Raw genomic sequence first — 20568 nt, 5'->3', positions numbered from 1 at the left:
ATGTGCGTCGTGACGCACAAAAACATACTCCGCTGTGCGAAGTGCTGGGGGGACGTAGGACTGGGGGTCACCGTGGTGGGATGTTGGCACGGGGGCAAACCGTCGGGCGGCCTCCTGGAGGTCCGAGCGCTGGTGAGCTGCGGACCAGGGACTGGTAGCGTCGGGCACGAATTCGCCCGGGACGCGTAGCGCCTGGCCGTAGACAAGCTCGGCGGTGGATGCCTGGAGGTCCTCCTTGGGGGCCGTGCGGAGGCCCAAAAGGACCCACGGCAGCCGGTCGGCCCAACCGCCGTCTTGAAGGCCGGCCATGAGCGTGGCCTTCATGGAGCGGTGGAATCGCTCGCACAACCCGTTTGCTTGGGGGTGGTAGGCCGTAGTACGGTGGAGCTTGACCCCCAGGTTGCGGGCGACCGCGCCCCACAGCTCGGAGGTGAACTGTGGTCCGCGGTCTGACGAGATGTCCGCTGGTGCGCCGAAGCGGGCGACCCAGGTGGCGATGAAAGCCTGCGCCACGTCGGCGGTGGTGGTGGAGACGAGGGGAACGGCCTCCGGCCACCTGGTGGTCCTGTCCACCATGGTGAGCAGGTGTGTGAACCCCCGTGACGGGGGGAGGGGGCCCACCAGATCCACGTTGACGTGGTCGAAACGTCGTTCGGGCACGGTGAAAGGTGCCAGCGGGGCCTGGGTGTGTCGGTGGACCTTGGCCCGTTGGCAGGCTGTGCAGGTGCTGGTCCAATCGCGGACGTCCCGACGAAGGCCGTGCCAGACGAATCGCGCCGACACCAGCTTCTGGGAAGCTTTCCGGCCCGGGTGGGAAAGGCCGTGGAGGGAGGCGAAGATGCGGCGTTGCCAGGTGACGGGCACGATGGGGCGAGGCTGGCCTTGGGAGACGTCGCAGAGCAGGACAGTGTCCGCGAAGGGGATGTCGGCCAGGCGGAGGCCCGTGTCCGCCGCCCGGAGGGCTTGCACCGTGGTGTCGGTGGTTTGGTCCGCCGCCATAAGCGTGAAGTCCACGCCCAGGTGGACCGCGTTCGCGCTGGCCCGGGAAAGACAGTCGGCCACGGCGTTGTTTTTGCCGGCGACATGCCGGATGTCCGTGGTAAACTCCGACACGGCGGAGAGGTGGCGCTGTTGGCGGGCCGACCACGGCTCCGTGACCTTGGCCATTGCGTAAACCAATGGCTTGTGGTCGACGAACGCCGTGAAAGGTCGGCCCTCCAGGAGGTGGCGGAAATGGCGGACGGCCAGGTGTAGACCGAGGAGCTCATGGTCAAACGTGCTGTATTTGAGCTCGTTCGGCCGGAGCTGCCGGCTGAAAAAAGCGAGTGGCTGCCAAACCCCGTTCACCCATTGCTCATGTACGGCGCCCACCGCGTAGTCGGAGGCATCCGTGGTGAGGGCGATGGGAGCGTTGAGAACCGGGTGAGAGAGCAGTGTTGCGTCGGCGAGGGCCCGCTTTGAGCTTTGGAAGGCCGCATCCATTGCTGCGGACCAGGCGATGTCGTGCTTGGCCGGCTTGCCCCGGAGGGCTTCGTAGAGGGGCCGCATGACTTGAGCAGCGCGGGGCACGAAGCGTTGATAAAAATTCACCATTCCCAGGAATTCCTGCAGGGCCTTTATGGTGCGGGGATGCGGGAACGTGGTGATGGCCTCGACCTTGGTTGGCAGCGGCACTGCCTCGTTCTTGGTGATGTGGTGGCCCAAAAGATCAACGGCCGTCGTGCCGAAGTGGCATTTGGCCGGGTTGAGGATGAGGCCGTGCTCGCTGAGGCGCCCGAACAGTGTTCGGAGGTGGAGGAGGTGCTCGGCCCGGGACGTGCTGGCGACGAGGATGTCGTCCAGGTAAACGAAAAGGAACGGCAGGTCACGCAGCACGCCGTCCATCAAGCGCTGGAACGCCTGAGCCGCGTTCTTGAGACCAAACGGCATCCGTAAGAATTCGAATAAGCCGAACGGCGTGATGACTGCCGTTTTAGGGACGTCGGCCGCCCTGACAGGTACCTGGTGATATCCCCGTATGAGATCAATTTTCGAAAAAATGACCCGTCCCGCCAGACGGGCGGAGAAGTCTTGGATGTGCGGGATCGGATACCTGTCGGGGGTGGTAGCGTCGTTAAGGCGGCGGCAGTCGCCACATGGGCGCCAGCCGCCCCCTGGCTTTGGGACGATGTGTAGTGGCGAAGCCCACGCACTATCAGAGCGCCGCACGATGCCGAGGTGTTCTAAAGCGTCGAAGTCGGCTTTGGCCACGGCGAGCTTGGCTGGGTCGAGGCGGCGGGCTCTGGCATAGACCGGCGGGCCCGTGGTTGGTATGTGGTGCTCGATCCCATGCTGTACTGCGACGGCCGAAAACGTCGGCCGCGTGAGGGCCGGGAACTCCGTGAGCAGGCGAGCAAACTCGTTCGCCGCCGGGAGGGCGCATGCCAGCTCGGTCGGCGCGGAGCTGCTCAATGTGCATACCAGGGAGCTGAAGGTTTCGGCGTTGATTAAACGATGCCGTTGGACGTCCACCAGCAATCCGTGTGCGCAGAGGAAGTCGGCGCCTAGCAGAGCCATGGGCACGTTTGCGGTTACAAACGTCCAAGCAAAGCGTTGGCCGCCGAAGCAGAGGGTGACGTTGCGCGGGCCGAAGGTGCGGATGGCCGATCCGTTGGCCGCAACCAAGGAGGGGCCGCAAACCGCGGACTGCCTGTCCTGGTCAGAGGCGGGTATGACGCTCAGTTGGGCGCCGGTGTCGCACAGGAAGCGCCGTCCGGACGCTTTATCCGTGATGAACAGTAAGTTGCCCGTGTGGCCGGCGCTCATGGCTGGTAATGAACGCCGGCCTGGCCGTTTCCCGGCCTGCCGAAGGTGCACGGGGGTCGGCATGTCCGGGCCTTCTGTCCGAACCTGGCATGATAATAACACCACGCCTGGTCAGGTGGTGGCTCCGGTCGTCATGCTGGAGGTGGTCGGCTCGGTGTAGCGGCCGCCAATTGCGTCAGCAGTTCGGTCGTCGACCGTGCCGGGTGCTCGGGCGCCATGGGTGTTGCGTCGGACGGCGGTGGGCCCCAGGTCGCTGCTGCGATGCGCTGGCCTGCGGCAGAGATCTTGTCGGCTTCCCTGGCAAGGGCACGGGGATCCACGATCGTCGTGCTTGCCAGGGCGAGGCGTACCGGGCTAGGCAGCTGACAGAGGAACAGCTCCCGGAACAGGAATGCCGGAGAGTGCTCGCCGAGCAGCGAAAGCATGTAGTCCATTCGCTCGGAAGGGCGCGTGTCGCCGAGCTCGGGCAGGTCGAGCAGGCGTCGTGCGCGTTCCACCGATGGGAGGGCGAAAGCGTTGAGGAGGAGCTTTTTAATCGCGCCGTATTTGTCAGCGGCTGGCGGGCTCTCGAGGAGGCTCAGGGCACGGGCCACGGTGGCTGAACCGAGCGCTGCTACCACATGGTGGAAGCGGGTGTCGTCGGCCGTGATGCCTCGCAGGGCGAACAGGGAGTCCGCCTGTGCGAACCAAACCGCCGCGTGAGCCTCCCAGAAGGTAGGCAGTTTAAGGGCCACTGCCGTGTCCATGTCGGTAGGTCACCAATGAAGGAGCTCGGGCTCCCACATCGATCGGAAGAATGGACGCGACAAAAAGCTGGAATTCGTCCGAGTTGCTTTATTCAAACAAAACACTCAGGTACTCTGAAAAGCCCGTTTATCGGGCAGCAATATATATACACACATTATCCCGGAGCGTTTGCCCAGGAAAGGCGAGAGGGGGCGTGGCCGAGCGTCCTGGCTGCGGCCTGGCAAGTTGAGGGCGAGCCTGCCCGGGCGTCCTGGACGAGCCCGGCATGGTGATCGCTCCGCGTCCTTGATAGGTGCAAGGCGATTGTGAAAACCCAGCGGTAGCCGCTACAGTAACATGATTATAAAGAACCCATAAATTTTGTATTTTCATACATCAGTTTCCAAAATAGATAATTATTTCACACCTGGCACTTCAACAATAAGCTAATGGTTGTTACAAAAGTAGGTAGCATGTGGAGAAAACAATGATAATAAAAAAATGCTTTTAATTCAATGACAATTACCCAAAAGCAAAGCTATCGCCCATAAGTGCCCGTCGTAAAAAAACAATTTTTTTGACTTACAGGTACAACGAATGAACTGAGCGATAAGATCATACAAACTGGCTGACGTTTGTTTCCTCAGTGAGTGATCAGTTTCAAAACAATCCGGGTCGTTGCACAAATAGTCAACTCGACTGCGACTACTGCTACTACCAGGGGGCACTTCAGTATTCACTTTTCTCGCAGATCCATCTTTTGACACAAGACATCCATTTACAAAATAGTTGATTGATTCATGCTTGTTATTGCAGATGGAGTTACACCTAAATGCTACTCTATTAAATAAGGCAATTATGTGTACGAGTAGAAAAGCCCGTCAAAAATGATGGGTTGGAACAGTTTATTCGACAGTACAGCCTTGTGAGTGTGCCAAAGTCTGAAGTCTCGGCGTTATGCATTTTTGGGTCCTCTGAGTCTTTCAATATTTTGGGTCTTCGGGGTCTTTAAGGGTATTTCGGGTATTTAAGGGTCTTCTCGGTTTTCGGGGTCTTTCAGGTATTCAGGGTCTTTTAGGTCTTCGGGGTCTTTTCAGTCTTTGGGGTCTTTTCAGTCTGTTTTTTGTGGTATTTGGGTCTTCAAATTCTTTTGGGTCATCAGATATTTTGGGGGTATTTTGGGTTCTTGGGGTAATTTGGGTCTTTTGGGTCCTTGGAAAGTTGGAGGGGTGGGGGGCCGGGGGTCTTTTGGATACTTTGGGTTAATTATTTCAGGTTACAATTAGTGGGTGGAGTTAGGTCAGCTGTCCAAACAATGGGTGAAGAGCAGACATACATACATACATACATACATACATACACAACAAACACTTGCTTCATTATTTATATATATATATATATATATATATATATATATATATATATATATATATATATATATATATATATATATATATATATATATATATATACACATGTATATATACATGTGTGTATATATATATATATATATATATATATATATATATATATATATATACACACATATACACAGACTTGGCATTTAATATGGAATATTTTTTTTTGGGGGTGAACTTACTTTTCAAGATGTCTTAGAACCAAAAGTTCATTGGAATTATGTTGAAATTATTCTAGATTTTGTTAATGTGACCTTTAAAAGAAACAAAAACCACATTTGACATTTCGAATCAAATAAATTGATCCTTGAAAGTGATGTAAACTGATATCGAACTCAATTCATGGACAGTACTGTGTTAAAGTTCTGTACGTTTTCCAGAAGTATCTCTTTATTTTGCACATTAGCCAAAAAAAATTTTAAACAAAAAACAAAAGTTAAATTACGACTGGGATTACGGACAGTAAAATTACAGTTCAGTACTTCGTGTAACCCCCACGAGCATTCAGGAGAGCACGTACACGTTGAGGCATGCTGTTCACGAGATTTGCCAAGGTTTGGACAGGAATCGCTTGCCATGCAGTGACAATAGCATGCTGCATTTCACACACAGAGGTCGGCTGCTGGTCCAAGTGGTCGATTTGACACGTTAATTCTGCCCACAAGTTCTCTATCGGATTCATATCCGGGGACATGGCAGGCCACTCCATATGCTCTACACCACGGTCAGCAAGAAAGTGTTGGATCATGCGAGCACGATGAGCCCGTGCATTGTCATCTTGGAAGACAAAGTTTCCTCGAAAGGCTGCATGAGCAAATGGAAGCAATGCTTCTTCCAGAATGGCCCTGTACTTGAACTGGTTCAGGTTTCCATTCAGAACAACCAGGTCAGTTTTGCCCCTGCATGAAAAGCAGCCCAAACGGTCACCCCACCACCTCCAGCTTGGACTCTTGGCACTATACAATCTTTGTTGTTGACATCATGCACTTGTTTGTGCACTCGGACGGGCCATCTTGACAATAGACCAGAAATCTAGACTCGTCACTGAAGATCACGTGATTCCAGTGTCCTGGCTGCCATTGACGGTGCTCTCTGGCCCACTGCAATCGGCGCTGGCGGTGTTGTCTGGTCAGGCATGGTTTTCTCAGGGGACGCCTGCCGATAGCCTGCTTGAACCAGTCGTTGGTTGACTAGCCTTCTGGATACAGGCACATTTGTCAGTTGCTGCCACTCAGCCCTAAGCCGATTAGCTGACTTGGTACGGCTATTGCGGACTAACCGGTACAGCTGGCGATCATCCCTCCTTGTGGTTCTGCGGGGATGTCCTTGCCTCGGTATTGGAGTAGGGACACCCCTCTGAGCATTTCGTTTCAGGATCTTTGACACCTGACCTTGAGTGATGCCATACTGCCGAGCAATAGCACGCTGTTTCATGCCGTAATTTCGTAAAGCCACCACTCCATGACAAACAGCATTGTCGAGTTGACGGACCATCTCCAGAGGAGGCGGCAATAACTTTTGGAGACGTGCAGCAGTTGTTTTCCACTAATACAGAACGCAACAACCCTTGTATACACGACTGTGAAGCCAATCATCAAATGCACCTGTCCGTACATTTTCCCACGCCACCTGTGATATAATCCTGTTGTTGGCTTCTTGCTGCGACAGACAGTCAGTGACATGGTTCTTTCAACAAATAAATCACCAAAGTGTAAAAGAAACTCACCAGATTGATATACTGAGTTAAGAAAGTAAACCCAAGTCAAGAAAAAAAAATTCCATATTAAATGCCAAGTCTGTGTATGTATGTATATATATATATATATATATATATATATATATATATATATATATATATATATATATATATATTGTGGATTTGAGAATGGTGTTGTAGTTTTTATTATCGTTGTAAGTGTCATGAAATTGTTGTAAATATCACCCTCCTTCCTCCATTTGTTGTGTATAAAGGTCAAAGGTCGTTCCCGTAGTTATTCCATATACAATCACGTAGCAAATCATAGATTTCCTTTGTTCAGTAGTTATCTCCTTATTATGTGTATTAGATTAAGGCTTTGTCTTCCATTAATTAACACTCCATTGCACCGAATTCAAATAAGGTAGATTCCCTTCACATTCCCCTTTTGTCATCAATTGCCAACTGCATTGGGCGGTTTTCTGCATTCGCCGCTGCTGCTTTGGGACCGTGGTTTTCGCTGCAAGACTCCATTGAGCACGAGGTCATCTCGGTGCAGAAGGTGGGAGGAGTCAACCCAGCGCCAGGAACAAGGCGTGGCCTTGCCAACGCCTCCTCTGGGGGCGGGATCGGTGGGCCCTCGCGGCCAATCAGAGCCGAGGCGAGCTCGCCGATGGGTGTGTCCTGGAGGCCGGCGGCTTGATCGCCCCAGGCGCAATAAAAGCGCGCGCGGAAGCCTTTGAGAGAGCGAGAGATGCGGCAGATGAGTCCAGAGGCAGTACCACGCAGCTTTGACTCCACCAAGCAGTTTTGACTCCACCAAGCAGCTTTGACTCCACCAGGCAGCGTTGACTCCACCAGGCAGCATTGGCTCCACCAGGCAGCTTTGACTCCACCAGCGGAGCCTGAACAGCAGCAACAGCTTGAACCAGCGGAGCTCGTACCGCGGCAGCTCGCACGACCGCAGCTTTGGCGTTGATGGCGGTGCCGACCGTGGCCGCGGAGGAACGGAGCTGCCGCTCCCGGCCCGACCGTGACCCAGTTCCCGTGGACCTTCCTCTCCCTCCAGCTATCCACCTCCAGCATTCGTTCCTGCCATCATCCCCCATGTAAGTGTGCTCGTAGTCTGTCTTTGTTCTGTCTTGGGTTAAGTAAGACTGTATAATATAAGCTAATAATTGCACTGTGTCTTCTTCTTCTGTAAATTCTTTTATTATCTTTCCTTCTCCTTGGTTATTTTTGGTCTTGTAAATAATAGTAATAAATTATATTTGTTCTTCCTACCTTCGTCTTCTTCTTCACATTCGGTCGCTTTAGTGATTTCCTTCATTGAATACCTGTGGCACGATTTGGCCAACGTTTAGGATCGGGTTTAGTACTGTTAAATGGCTCGAACTTCGGGTTGCTAAAACCGCTCGGCAACTAGTCCATCTAAAACCGGGGTTCGAGCGGGAGTCCCTCCCTTGCTTCACGGTCAGGAGTGGCACTCAGGTCCTTGGGACTTTTTGTAGACCAAATACCCTGGCTGCTCCCGACCGGAAGGAGCGTTGGGACCCCCAGGACTCACGTCGGTCAGTCACGGACAAGGGGATTAATCCCCCCTTCTTAAGGGGGAAAGGCCGACGTAGAGATCCGTAACATTTGGTGTCAGGAGTGGGATTTGAACCTGGGACTAAATTTATTTAGCCCAAATTTTGGACACCAATTGTACTATTGGCCGTAACAATTGGTGTCTGGGCGTGAGATTTGAGGCCCGAACCAAATTTTTTAGATAACATCAAAAAATTTGGTCAAAATTAAGAGCGCCTGAAATTTTAGAATATCCCAAATTAAAAAATCGTGCCATGGATGGTCAAGGCGATCAGATGCCGGTGGGGGAATTAGAGGGGTTAGGGGTAACCCAGGACCACAGGGAGGAAATGGAGGAGGAGAGCAATGAAGATGTGGTTGCGGGGGTATCAGGTGCACAAAATGGCGCCTCGCACGTGGTCGCGGCAGTCGAGCCCGCGTTGTCAACGGTCTGGGATCCATTTCTTGCAAATTTGTCGAAATGTTTGACCCAATGGAATGAGGAAAACAAAATGTATGCCCAGGGGCTCATATCCACCAGGGAAATTAACGACATGGGTGTTCAAATGACTGAGGAACTAAAAGAAATGAATGCAGAGTCAAAAAGGAAGATGGGGACCAATTTGGCAATGGGGGAGAACCTTGGGGGCAGATCGGGCGAGCAGGTCCCAAGGGTGCACGATGAGGTAAAGCGACTCGAGAAGCGCTGGTTGAGTGAAGCGGGGAAAAGCGCGGGTAAAATGACGGGTATAGAGATCGCGACCCGGGGTATGGGGAAGCCGGCGACCGCTGAGGTAGAGGGAATTTTATTAAAAACAACGGTCGTCGAGGTGAACAAAGAAATAATGGGTATAGTTGAAATTGAAAAGACAACGGAGGTAGCCCGGGAATTGGAGGAAGGAATGGATTATGTGCAAAGTCCGTATTCACATCCTGATGCCGTACTTGCTAATCCTTATAAAGATTTGCAGGTGCGCGTGGAGAAAAGGATCCCCCAGGTGAGTCGTGCTGTATATTGTGCGGGGAGATTTTGTAGCAGGATGTTTGGCGACAAAAGAATTTTCGCGCGCTTGAGATCGAGGAAGCATCCGGGCGTTGGTGAAGGGTCCCCTGTGAGTGGAAATGGCGCGCTTGTGGAAAAAAGTGTGCATCGGGGAATGAGCGTGTTACGAAGCGCGAGTGTGAAACCGAGTGCGAGCGAGAATGCACGTCGGGGTGTACGGAGTGTGACACAGAGAGTGAGTTGGTGATGGCGTGAGTGCGAGAGAGCACATCGGAGCGTGAGTGTAAAACCGAGTGCGAGCGGGAATGCACGTCGGAGTGCACGGAGTGTACGTGCGAGGGTGAGTGTGAGTTGGTGGAGGAGCGGGTGCGAGGATGCACGTTTGGGATGAACGGCGCGGGTGTGGGAGAGCCCATCGGAGCGCGTGAGTGGGTGGATGCAAGAGTGCACCCACATGAGTGGTACGGAGTACGTACCGAGGGAGAGTGCGCAAGACGGTGCGCGAGGTGTGTTAAGGAAGTGTGCGAACGGGGAGAGTGCGCACGACGGTGTGCGAGGTGTGTTAAGGAAGTGTGCGCAAGAGGGTGGGCGAGAGGTGTGGTGTGTAACAGGGAGTGCGTTGGTGGAATGGACGGAGTGTGTGAGATGCACTGGAGGCGCCGAGACGCCGGGTTTGGCGAGTGTGAAAAGGGTCGCGTGGTGTGAGCATGCAAGTGAAGCATCGACGTTGACCGGGTTAGCAGTTAGGGCGATGGATAGCGGGCGCTCGGTGCGCGGCGCGCTTTGTTGGATGCGAAGCTTCGCGCGGATCGATGCTGCGTCGCCCCGCTTCGGAGCGTCGCGCACGATTCGGGTCGGGCCCCGCACTGAATGGTCTGAGCCGCGTCAGAGAGGCGATCGGCGCGATTCCGGGGGAGGGGAGCTGGGTCGGACCTTCGCCCCCTGGCGGGGACGGGGTTCCGACCGGGCGAGCCTCGGTCATCGGGCCGGAGACCGCGAGGTTCCGCGCCGCGATGATGCGTGGAATCTCGGCCCGAGCATGCCTCCTCCCCAGAATCGTGAATGCCGGACGGATACAACTGCAGGCAACAAACCACCCGCGTTCATTGCTTGGCTTTGCGAAGCCGAGCTTTGAAAATATAACGACGCACCGAGGCTCAAGTATAGCGGACTGTGATAATGATAGATTTTTTGATCCAAAATTTAGAATAGTGAATAGGATTGGCAGAATTTGATGATTGGTAGAATGATTGGTAGAATGATTGGCAGATGATTGGAAAATTTTTGATTGGCTGAAATTGGATGGGCCAAATTGGTAGTGGAACATGCCCGATGTGGTGGGACAGCAACTTTGCCATCTCTCACAGCGGGGGCAAAGGAGCAATAGCTATGGGGTTTGGCAGTGAAAACTAGCCCGGGAGGGTTAGGATAAAATGAAAGGGATCTAGACAAGATGACCATAGGTAACGGTAAGGTTAAGTAGCAACATTGGACAGGTAGGCGGGGACAAAGAGAGGGTAGTTGGATGATAATGACGAGGGAGCACAATAATATAAGGGGCGACGGGGAAGCGCGAGTTTTAGCAGGGCACCAGGTAGGTCAGATGATGATGCCGTGTGTGTGTAAAAGTGTATTCAGAAGTGTATTGTGAAAAGTGTATGAGGAACAATTGTGGTTGTGCATTGTATTGAATGATTGAGGAAGCCTGGGAGGCAGGAGGGTGCAAGTGCCACCAGGTGTGTGATTGCACAGGTGTGCAAGTGAACAGGTATATGGAGAAGTGTATGAGTGAGTAATGGTGATTGTGTGTTGTGTTGAGCAAATGGCTTTGGAGGAAGGAGGGTGCAGGAAGCACCAGGTGTAGGAGTGATGGCACAGGTGTGCCAATACAGGTGAGCATAGGTGTATGGAGAATGGTTGTGTGGAATACATGGAGTATGGAATATATGCAGTATGGAATGGATGGTCGTGGAGTGAGTATGGTGGAAACTGTGGAGCGGAGTAGATGGTGCGAAGGTGTGGATGGGGGAAAGGAGGATGGACCCCATCACGAATACCCGGGGAGGGTAGTGTAAGTGTTAGGTAGCGGGTACAGGTAAATTGTGGCTGGATATTGGCATCTGTGGTGCGTGTGGAAGAATGGAGTTTGGATGGGTGCATTAGTGACGTGGAAATGGCTGGGCGTGTGGCCTGTTAGCATGTGTAGTTGAATGGGCACTCCACCACTGTGAGGATGTCGGCCAGGTGAGGCCGCAGGTGGGATCTGGGAGCCGTTAGAGTTGGGGATGGGGCCCGAGGATCCGGAGGACGGACCCGGGTAGTCCAGTGCCAGAGAGGGCACCGAGTGGGGAGAGCGCCAGAGGGCCTTCCCCAGTAGATAGGTTAGGGTGAGGAGCAGGTAAGCTCGGAGGCAACTGCAGTGGTGGAGGTGTGCAGGTGGGTAGACCTGCTGGGAGAGCCACACGACCCAGTCCTGAAATTGTGCAAGGGCACAGGGAGTTGAATCGGGGGAGTGAGACACCAAATTGAGGAAGCACCACAGTTTGGTCAATGGGAATTTGGTTCTTAAAACCGCATAGAGTAAGACGGCCAATGGTTTGGCAGGGAAAGACCCCGGGTAGTGTCAAGTGTATTAAAGTCATTTAGAGGATAGTCAGGATTAAGAATCTCCTTGCACCATCTACATCCACTCACCTGAGGTAACAGTACTCTACACCATGCCATGTTTTTTGTTTTGTTTTTGTGCAAATGTTTGGAATGTGAGACGCATCGTGACGTGGGTGTGACATTGTGCTTTGTGTTCCATCTCTCCCTCCTTACGAGGACTGATGATGGTTTGGATGATGGCAAATTTTGGTTAGAGGGATTGTGGGGACGAATTTGGTATAGGGGAGATATAGGGAGACGAGACAGTAGTGACGAATTTGTAAATGTGTAGATTTTTGTACATATGGGGTAAGGGCAAGGTTAGGGTAGGTAATAGGGGGGGTGACGTACGGTAGGGACAAGCTTTCTCACTTCGCTCTCCGTACGCACCTCGTCCTGCATTACCTTGTTTGATGTGTACCCTTGTGACCTTACCCCTCGCTCACCTGTCTTCTCCCCCCCCCCCCCCCCCCTTGTCTCCCACCCAAGGACTGTGCGCCACTGGGCGCCGAGGGGAGCGTGCGGGAGTCCGCCATTGTGTGCCCGAAACTCCCGCAACCAGCTGTCTGCATCGATGCACCACTTATGGACCACATGTCTGTGGCTAAGCACCGCTTATGGACCCCACGGGTTGGGGCATGGCCCCTCTGCTGGAACCGGCCATGATGGCCCGAGATCTTGCTGGCGGACCTTGGTAACATGGCACCTATGCCACACAGGTGAACCACACATAGTCGGCCCTGTGGGCCACAAATAAAAAGAACAGTGGACACGTTTTGTGCATGTCATTTTATTATGTCCAAATCGGCCGCCAGCAAAGAAGAAAGACAACATCTGGAAGAACGACAATTGCCAGCAGAGGGAGCCGAAGAGGAAGACCGGCACCAGGGGTTTGTGGGGTATTTTTATTATTGAACTGTGGTGACTGTGCACCGATTGGTGCTTGATGGTGCTTTCTGGTGCGTCAATGCAGCACAGGCTGTCTTCCCCCACCCCCCCAACCCCCAAAAGAACAATCGCAGGTCCTGGGTTGCGTTTTGTAAATACAAGTAGCGTCATTGTAAATAATGCGCCCCCACCGAAAGTGTTTAGTTTGAAGACAATTCCGCAATTCGGTTAGCTGTGGGCGTAAGTCTGTTAGGTAGGGTGCAATGCAGCAGTGGGACATACTTATTTGTGTTTTAAAACTGTCACACTCAGGGTCAGGTTAAATGTAGAGGGAACTACACCTACGTGCCACACGAAAGGTAAAAGTTTAATAGGCCCGGGACGTGTCTAGGAGGAGGAGGGTGCAGTGTTGTGGATTTGAGAATGGTGTTGTAGTTTTTATTATCGTTGTAAGTGTAATGAAATTGTTGTAAATATCACCCTCCTTCCTCCATTTGTTGTGTATAAAGGTCAAAGGTCGTTCCCGTAGTTATTCCATATACAATCACGTAGCAAATCATAGATTTCCTTTGTTCAGTAGTTATCTCCTTATTATGTGTATTAGATTAAGGCTTTGTCTTCCATTAATTAACACTCCATTGCACCGAATTCAAGTAAGGTAGATTCCCTTCACATTCCCCCTTTTGTCATCAATTGCCAACTGCATTGGGCGGTTTTCTGCATTCGCCGCTGCTGCTTTGGGACCGTGGTTTTCGCTGCAAGACTCCATTGAGCATGAGGTCATCTCGGAGCAGGTGGGAGGAGTCAGCCCAGCGCCAGGAACAAGGCGTGGCCTTGCCAACGCCTCCTCTGGGGGCGGGATCGGTGGGCCCTCGCGGCCAATCAGGGCCGAGGCGAGCTCGCCGATGGGCGTGTCCTGGAGGCCGGCGGCTTGATCGCCCCAGGCGCGATAAAAGCGCGCGTGGAAACCTTTGAGAGAGAGAGAGAGATGCGGCAGATGAGTCCAGAGGCAGTACCACGCAGCTTTGACTCCACCAAGCAGCTTTGACTCCACCAAGCAGCTTTGACTCCACCAAGCAGCTTTGACTCCACCAAGCAGCTTTGACTCCACCAAGCAGCGTTGACTCCACCAGGCAGCGTTGGCTCCACCAGGCAGCTTTGACTCCACCAGCGGAGCTCGAACAGCAGCAACAGCTTGAACCAGCGGAGCTTGTACCGCGGCAGCTCGCACGACCGCAGCTTGGGCGTTGACGGCGGTGCCGACCGTGGCCGCGGAGGAACGGAGCTGCCGCTCCCGGCCCGACCGTGACCCAGTTCCCATGGACCTTCCTCTCCCTCCAGCTATCCACCTCCAGCATTCGTTCCTGCCATCATCCCCCGTGTAAGTGTGCTCGTGGTCTGTCTTTGTTCTGTCCTGGGTTAAGTAAGACTGTATAATATAAGCTAATAATTGCACTGTCTCTTCTTCTTCTGTAAATTCTTTTATTATCTTTCCTTCTCCTTGGTTATTTTTGGTCTTGTAAATAATAGTAATAAATTATATTTGTTCTTCCTACCTTCGTCTTCTTCTTCACATTCGGTCGCTTTAGTGATTTCCTTCATTGAATACCTGTGGCACGATTTGGCCAACGTTTAGGATCGGGTTTAGTACTGTTAAATGGCTCGAACTTCGGGTTGCTAAAGCCGCTCGGCAACTAGTCCATCTAAAACCGGGGTTCGAGCGGGAGTCCCTCCCTTGCTTCACGGTCAGGAGTGGCACTCAGGTCCTTGGGACTTTTTGTAGACCAAATACCCTGGCTGCTCCCGACCGGAAGGAGCGTTGGGACCCCCAGGACTCACGCCGGTCAGTCGCGGACAAGGGGATTAAGCCCCCCTTCTTAAGGGGGAAAGGCCGACGTAGAGATCCGTAACAATATATATATATATATATATACTGTATATATATATATATATATATATATATATATATATATATATATATATATATATATATATATATATATATATATATATATATACTGTATATATATATATTGTTGTGGATATGAGAATGGTTTTTTTGTTGTTGTTGTTGTTGTTGTGTAAATAGTTGTAAAAATATCGCCCTCCTTACTCCAGTGTTGTATAAAGGTCAAAGGGCGTTCCCGTAGTTAATTCCATAAAGCATACACGAAGGACACCATATATCCATGTTCAGTAGTTATATCCTTATTATGTGTATTAGGCTAAGGATTTGTCTTCCATTAATTTGACACTCCATTGCACTGCATTAAATAAAGTAGATCCCTCCGACATGGCATCTTCCAAGTGCCAGGTTTAGCCACTTTGCTGCATTTCATCTGCCGTCCACTTTGCTGCAATTGCCAACTGCATTTTGGGCGGTTTTCTTCATTGCCATTGCTGCCCTTTGGCTGGGGCTAGCGCGAATCGCCCCCAAAACCACCATTGGCCACGAGGCAAGGTCGGGGAAGAAGGGCGTGTCTCCACCTCGTCATAGAGGGGAGGAGTGAACCAGCCCTTGCCGACCAACCCAGAACGAGGGGTTGGCTTTAGAGGGCGGAGAGAGAACGTTTGGGGGAGGTTCGCAAAAGGGTCAAGGGTGGGGCTTGTATAACCCAAGGCAGAGGCCCCCAGAGAGAGTCGAGGAGGGAGGAGATCAGAACACCGAAAAGCCTGGAATTTGTTGTTGGACTAAGCAAGAGAGGAAGTTGTTGGACTGGGTTGGACTAAGAAAGAGAGAGGAGAGAACCCGTCACGCCAGACCCCCCACCAGCGCGTCGGCTCCACCAAGCAGCTCCGACCCGTGATCCCGCGCACACGACAGGATCGGTGGCATCGGCGGCCGTCGAGGTCCAGCCCAACGTCCCGTGTGGGATCAAGCTCCAGCCAGCTCCGTGCCTTCCTCCCCCTCCAGCCACCCACCTCCTTCCAGCCAATCCACTCTGCAATTCCCCGTGTGAGTCCGTCTTTGTTTGTTCTGTCCAGGGAATAAGTTAAGCCTGTTAGATAAGCTAGTATTTTCACTGTGTCTCTGATTTCTTCTGTAAATTGTTTTATTATCCTTCCTTCTCCTTGGTTTCTTTGATTGTGTAAATAGTAGGAATAAATTTAGTAGCATTTCAAACCTTTTTGTCTTCTTCTTCCTCTTCTTCTTCTTCTTCTTCACATCCGTGTCGCCTTTGTCTTTTCCCTATTGAATATCTGTGGCGCGATTTTGGCCAACGTTCAGGAATCGGGTTAGTCGGGGTAACTGTTCGGGCGCGGCGGCCATCCGCTCGGCAAACAACATCCTAGCCGTGTCCGTAACAAAAAATATATTGTTGCGGATATGGGATTTACATCCATCCATATCCGCTTGTAAATATTCCCCTATTTCCTCAATACTTCCCAACTATCCCCAATCCCCCATTCCCTAGTCCCATTTTCTGTAAACAACACTCTGTAGACCCGACCTCCCCCTATTTCCCCCATTAAATGTCGCATCCAGGTCCACCGCATCTCACGTAGACAACTATAGGACATCTTGCTAGTTATTCTTAGTCTATGTCAGTTAAGGACTCGTTTCCATTAATTCTGACTCTTCGTTGCACCAGAATGTGATTGTATGGCACCGTTAGGAAGTTTAGGACCTCCCAATACCTCCCCGCAGCTCTTCCTCACAGTTCAACAACAACAACAACAACAACAACAACGGCGGCGGCGCGGGGAGTGCGCGTCCTCACTCCGGCTTGGTTGGTAGGGGGTGTTGGGAGCAACACCAGGCCTTTCCAACGAGCCGCCATTGAACATGTGCTTGACGGGGTTACCACGTAGGGGCTCGCTGTCAGCTCCTCGTCAAGGGCGGAGCCCGGTAACCCCCGCACCCAATGGGAGCGGCGGACCGGTCCCATCTGGGGCGGAGCCAAGCAGCCGAGGGCGTGTCACTCCCCGTTGAGCATGCGCAGGAAGAGGGAGGTGACGTCAGATGCGCGCTGAGCTTGACGAGAGAAGGACGCCACCTCCGAGCGCTGTGACACCTCCCCGCATCTTTGGACTGGACCGTGCTGTATCCTGTCCCTGAGCCAAGGTGCACCTTGTGCTGTCGACTGCCTGTCCTTCCCTGCCATCAATCCCTGTGTAAGTCAGTCTTGTCCCGTTTGTCTGTGGTCTGTCAGGGATAAGATAAGACTGTAACTAAGTGCCCATCTTTTCTGTGTCTTTACCTCATTACCTTGTAATCTACCCCTTTTCTCCACCACCAATTATATCCTCCTCTTGAGAACTGTACCCCTTGCGTCGTTTCATCTATCCCAGTCGTTGTGTCCTTTCCAATCATTGATTTAGCATAGCGCGATTTGGTCAACGTCGGGTGGAATCAGGGTCTAGTCGGGGAATAACTGTTAGATCGCGGTGGACCATCCGCTCGGCCCATCATAACATCTAATCCGCGATCCGTAACAATATATATATATATATATATATATATATATATATATATATATATATATATATATATATATATATATATATATATATATATATATATGTATGTATGTATGTATGTATGTATGTATGTATGTGTGTGTGTGTGTGTATATATATATATATATATATATATATATACACACACACACACACACACACACACACACACACACACACACACACACACACACACACACACACACACACACACACACACACACACACACACACATATATATATCCACAATATCCATTTTTCCGTTCTCCAACCTATAGCTTTGTCTTTAAAAAAACTCAACGTTTCGGCCAGCAACCCAGCATGCGCTGAGCCTCCACTAGCCTTCATCAAGAGAAGTTCCCTTGTTCACCTCCTCCCAGATATACCTGGGGGGAGGGGTGGGCCTATTCTATCAACCAATCACAAAGCTGTGTTGCGAGACCTCGTGACCATAGACCCATGCTCGGCTTATGTTGCAAGTGTTTTGTGTGTGTTTGAGCGGTGTATTGTGTTTTGTGTGTGTTTGAGCGGTGTATTGTGTTTTGTTGTCCGTGTTGCCTGTGTCAGCTATGTCCCACTTTGTCTTTGTCCTCCTCCCAGCATCGGTGTCTCTCTGGTGTATTTATGCATGAGAGGCCCGTATGCCTGTGGTAACGCCACAGTCTCCTCTGTCAATGGTGCCCTCGTTTGGCCAGTGTGCCAGGCCTCCAGTATTCACCTCCTGGCCCGGTTCGGGGATGCCGCCAGCACGTTCACATTGTCCCATAGAGGAATATGGCCCGCCCTTATTCCATGCTTGGCGATAGCAGATCTTTCTGGGTGATTACACTCAAAGGCCTTGTGGTGTTCATTAATGCGCTGGCCTAAGGTTCTTCCAGTCTCGCCTTTGTATTCTCCACCACAGTCACATGGAATGGTGTATACCACACCTGTGCAATCATTCTTTAGTCTTTTGTCTTTGACCTTGGTCAGTGCACGTCTCAAGGTGTATATAGGTTGGTAGTTAACCCTCACCCCGACCGGTCTCAAAATCCTGCCAATCCTTTAAGATACCCGTGGCACAAATGGTAGCACGCGGAAGCCCTTAGGTGGTTCCTGTGGCACGTCCTGGATTCTTGGAGCTGCCAGTACCATTTCATTTTTTGGGCAGAGGTGGTCTGGGTAGCCATTGGCTTTCAATACCCATTTGAGATGCTTGATCTCTCTCCTTTTGCCCTTCAAGGTGGACGGTATATTCCTTGCCCCTTTTACGAGTGTATTCACCACAGCTCTTTTATGGTGCAGTGGATGGCAAGACGTGAAATCGAGGTAACGCTCGGTCTGGGTGGATTTCCTATACACTGCGGTACTTAAGCTTCCATTGAGGTTCCTCCTCACCAAGACGTCCAAAAATGGAAGTGACCCATCCTGTTCTTCCTCACAGGTGAATTTGATGGAAGGAAACATTCCACTGATGCCCTCCTGGATGGCATTAACAGCCGTGCTGGGGCAGATGACAAAAGTGTCATCGACCCACCCAGACCGAGCAGCACTTTGCTACATCATCAAATACAGCAATTTGACTGGGTCCGTCGCCAATATGCCTCCACGTTGTCGCTGCCCATGACAATGGGTAGATGTCCTCATTGACTGTCCTAAAAATAAACAAGTTTGATTTAAATCCCTTCAGCTATTCTCAGGTATCACATTTTTCAAGGCATGACAGGTTTCACATCGATCGGTGAAGCCGTTTCGGAGAAGGAGGTTTTTTTTTTAATGTTGGCTTTCAAGCTAATATGGCTGCCAAAGCATGTGACATATGACATCAAAATGTACACTATGCATATGTATGGGTAGGGTATCACGTTTTGTGAATTTTCATGTTGATCAGATAAGGTTCATTTTAATATCCAAGATGGCTGCCAAACCACGTGACCTACGACGTTATCATTTTAAAACTATATGCAGCAATGGTGTAAAGTTTCACATCGACAGGGTAAGCAGTTTCTGAGATATAATTATTTAATATGTTCCTTCAATCCAATATGGCTACCACACCATGTGACTGATGACGTTTTCGTGATTAACTTTTAATCGCAATGCCTATTCGATGACACACATAAAGTTTTGAGTCGATCGCTTTGGTGGTTTGGGAAAATATGCTTTTTTGAGGTTTCAGGTTAAATCCAATATGGCTGCCAAACCATGTGTGATGTGATGACCTATGTGATGACCTATGATGTCATAAATTTAATATTTCAATACAAATAGGTCATAGATCATGTGCATGCAATTTCAGATTTCTAGGATAAGGTATTCGATGAAAACATTTTTTGGCTGGTATATCACTTAACCAGTGATATCATTATCATGCTTTTTATTCCTCATCGGGAGTACTCGACAATGTGCTAAGTTTGAAGTTTTTCCATTCAGCGGTTCCAGAGAAATGTTTTTTTTAATTTCTCGCATTTCATCCAAGTTGGCTGCCATGCCACATGATCTATGACATCACAATTATCATAAAAACATTCTACATGGGTGTTGCTCCTACCCTGAAAGTTTTGTCCGAATCAGACATGTGGTTGCTGAGAAAACGAGGTTTAGCCCATACGGACGGAAGGACAACCCGAAAACATAATGCCTCCGGCCACCTTCAAGGGGTGGAGGCATAAAAAATTTCAAGTCTTGAACGTGGATCTTCACCAAAATCGAAACAATTAGTCCTTGTCACATACCCAACCTGTCAACCAAGTTTAGTCTGAATCCGTGCATAACTTTTTGAGATATCCTGCCCACAGACCACAGACGAGAACCTTTCTTGGGTTGACCACAGTTAAAATGACCTCCTTACAAATCCACGTTCAGCTCACCTTCATTAATGGCTTCCACACAGCATGGTCCTGGAAACTTGTCCGCAGTTGCTGCACGGAGCGAGACAGGCTGTGCAAACACCTGCCGTGGATATGTATTGTGCAATATAGCTCAATGCAAAGGTTTCGGCAAAAAGTCAAATTTCCATACACACATCACATACGGTTACAAATTTCCATACACACATCAAGTGCGGTTACAATTTTCCATACACACATCATGTACGGTTACAAATTTCCATACACAGTATGTACGGATACAAACGCCCATAGATACATCATGTACGGTTACAAATGTCCATACACAGCACGTACGGTTACAAATTTCCATAGACACATCATGTACGGTTACACATTTCCATAGACACATCACACACGTTGACAAATTTCCAAACACACATGACGTGCTGTTACAAATTTCCATACACACATCATATGCGGTTACAAATTTCCAAACACACATCACACACGGTGACAAATTTCCATACACACATCATATACGGTTA

At 50.7% G+C, this 20568-nt stretch overlaps 1 protein-coding gene across 2 annotated transcripts in view; it reads right to left on the bottom strand.

Moving 5' to 3' along the window:
* The window catches only part of ARMC8 (armadillo repeat containing 8), a 131123-nt gene that overhangs the window by 10946 nt on the left and 99609 nt on the right, over positions 1-20568 (bottom strand). For both annotated transcript variants that reach the window (XM_068122640.2, XM_068122641.2), the window contains exon 15: positions 20063-20144. In XM_068122640.2, the coding sequence (XP_067978741.1) occupies positions 20063-20144 (82 nt within the window). The remainder of the gene's footprint in view (positions 1-20062; positions 20145-20568) is intronic.

The sequence above is a fragment of the Myxine glutinosa genome, chromosome 7 (genome assembly GCF_964187855.1).
Source record: "Myxine glutinosa chromosome 7, kmMyxGlut1.1, whole genome shotgun sequence".
Classification (NCBI taxonomy): domain Eukaryota; kingdom Metazoa; phylum Chordata; class Myxini; order Myxiniformes; family Myxinidae; genus Myxine; species Myxine glutinosa.
The sequence above is the reverse complement of the archived record's forward strand: the minus strand, read 5'-3'. Positions and strand labels throughout refer to the sequence as shown.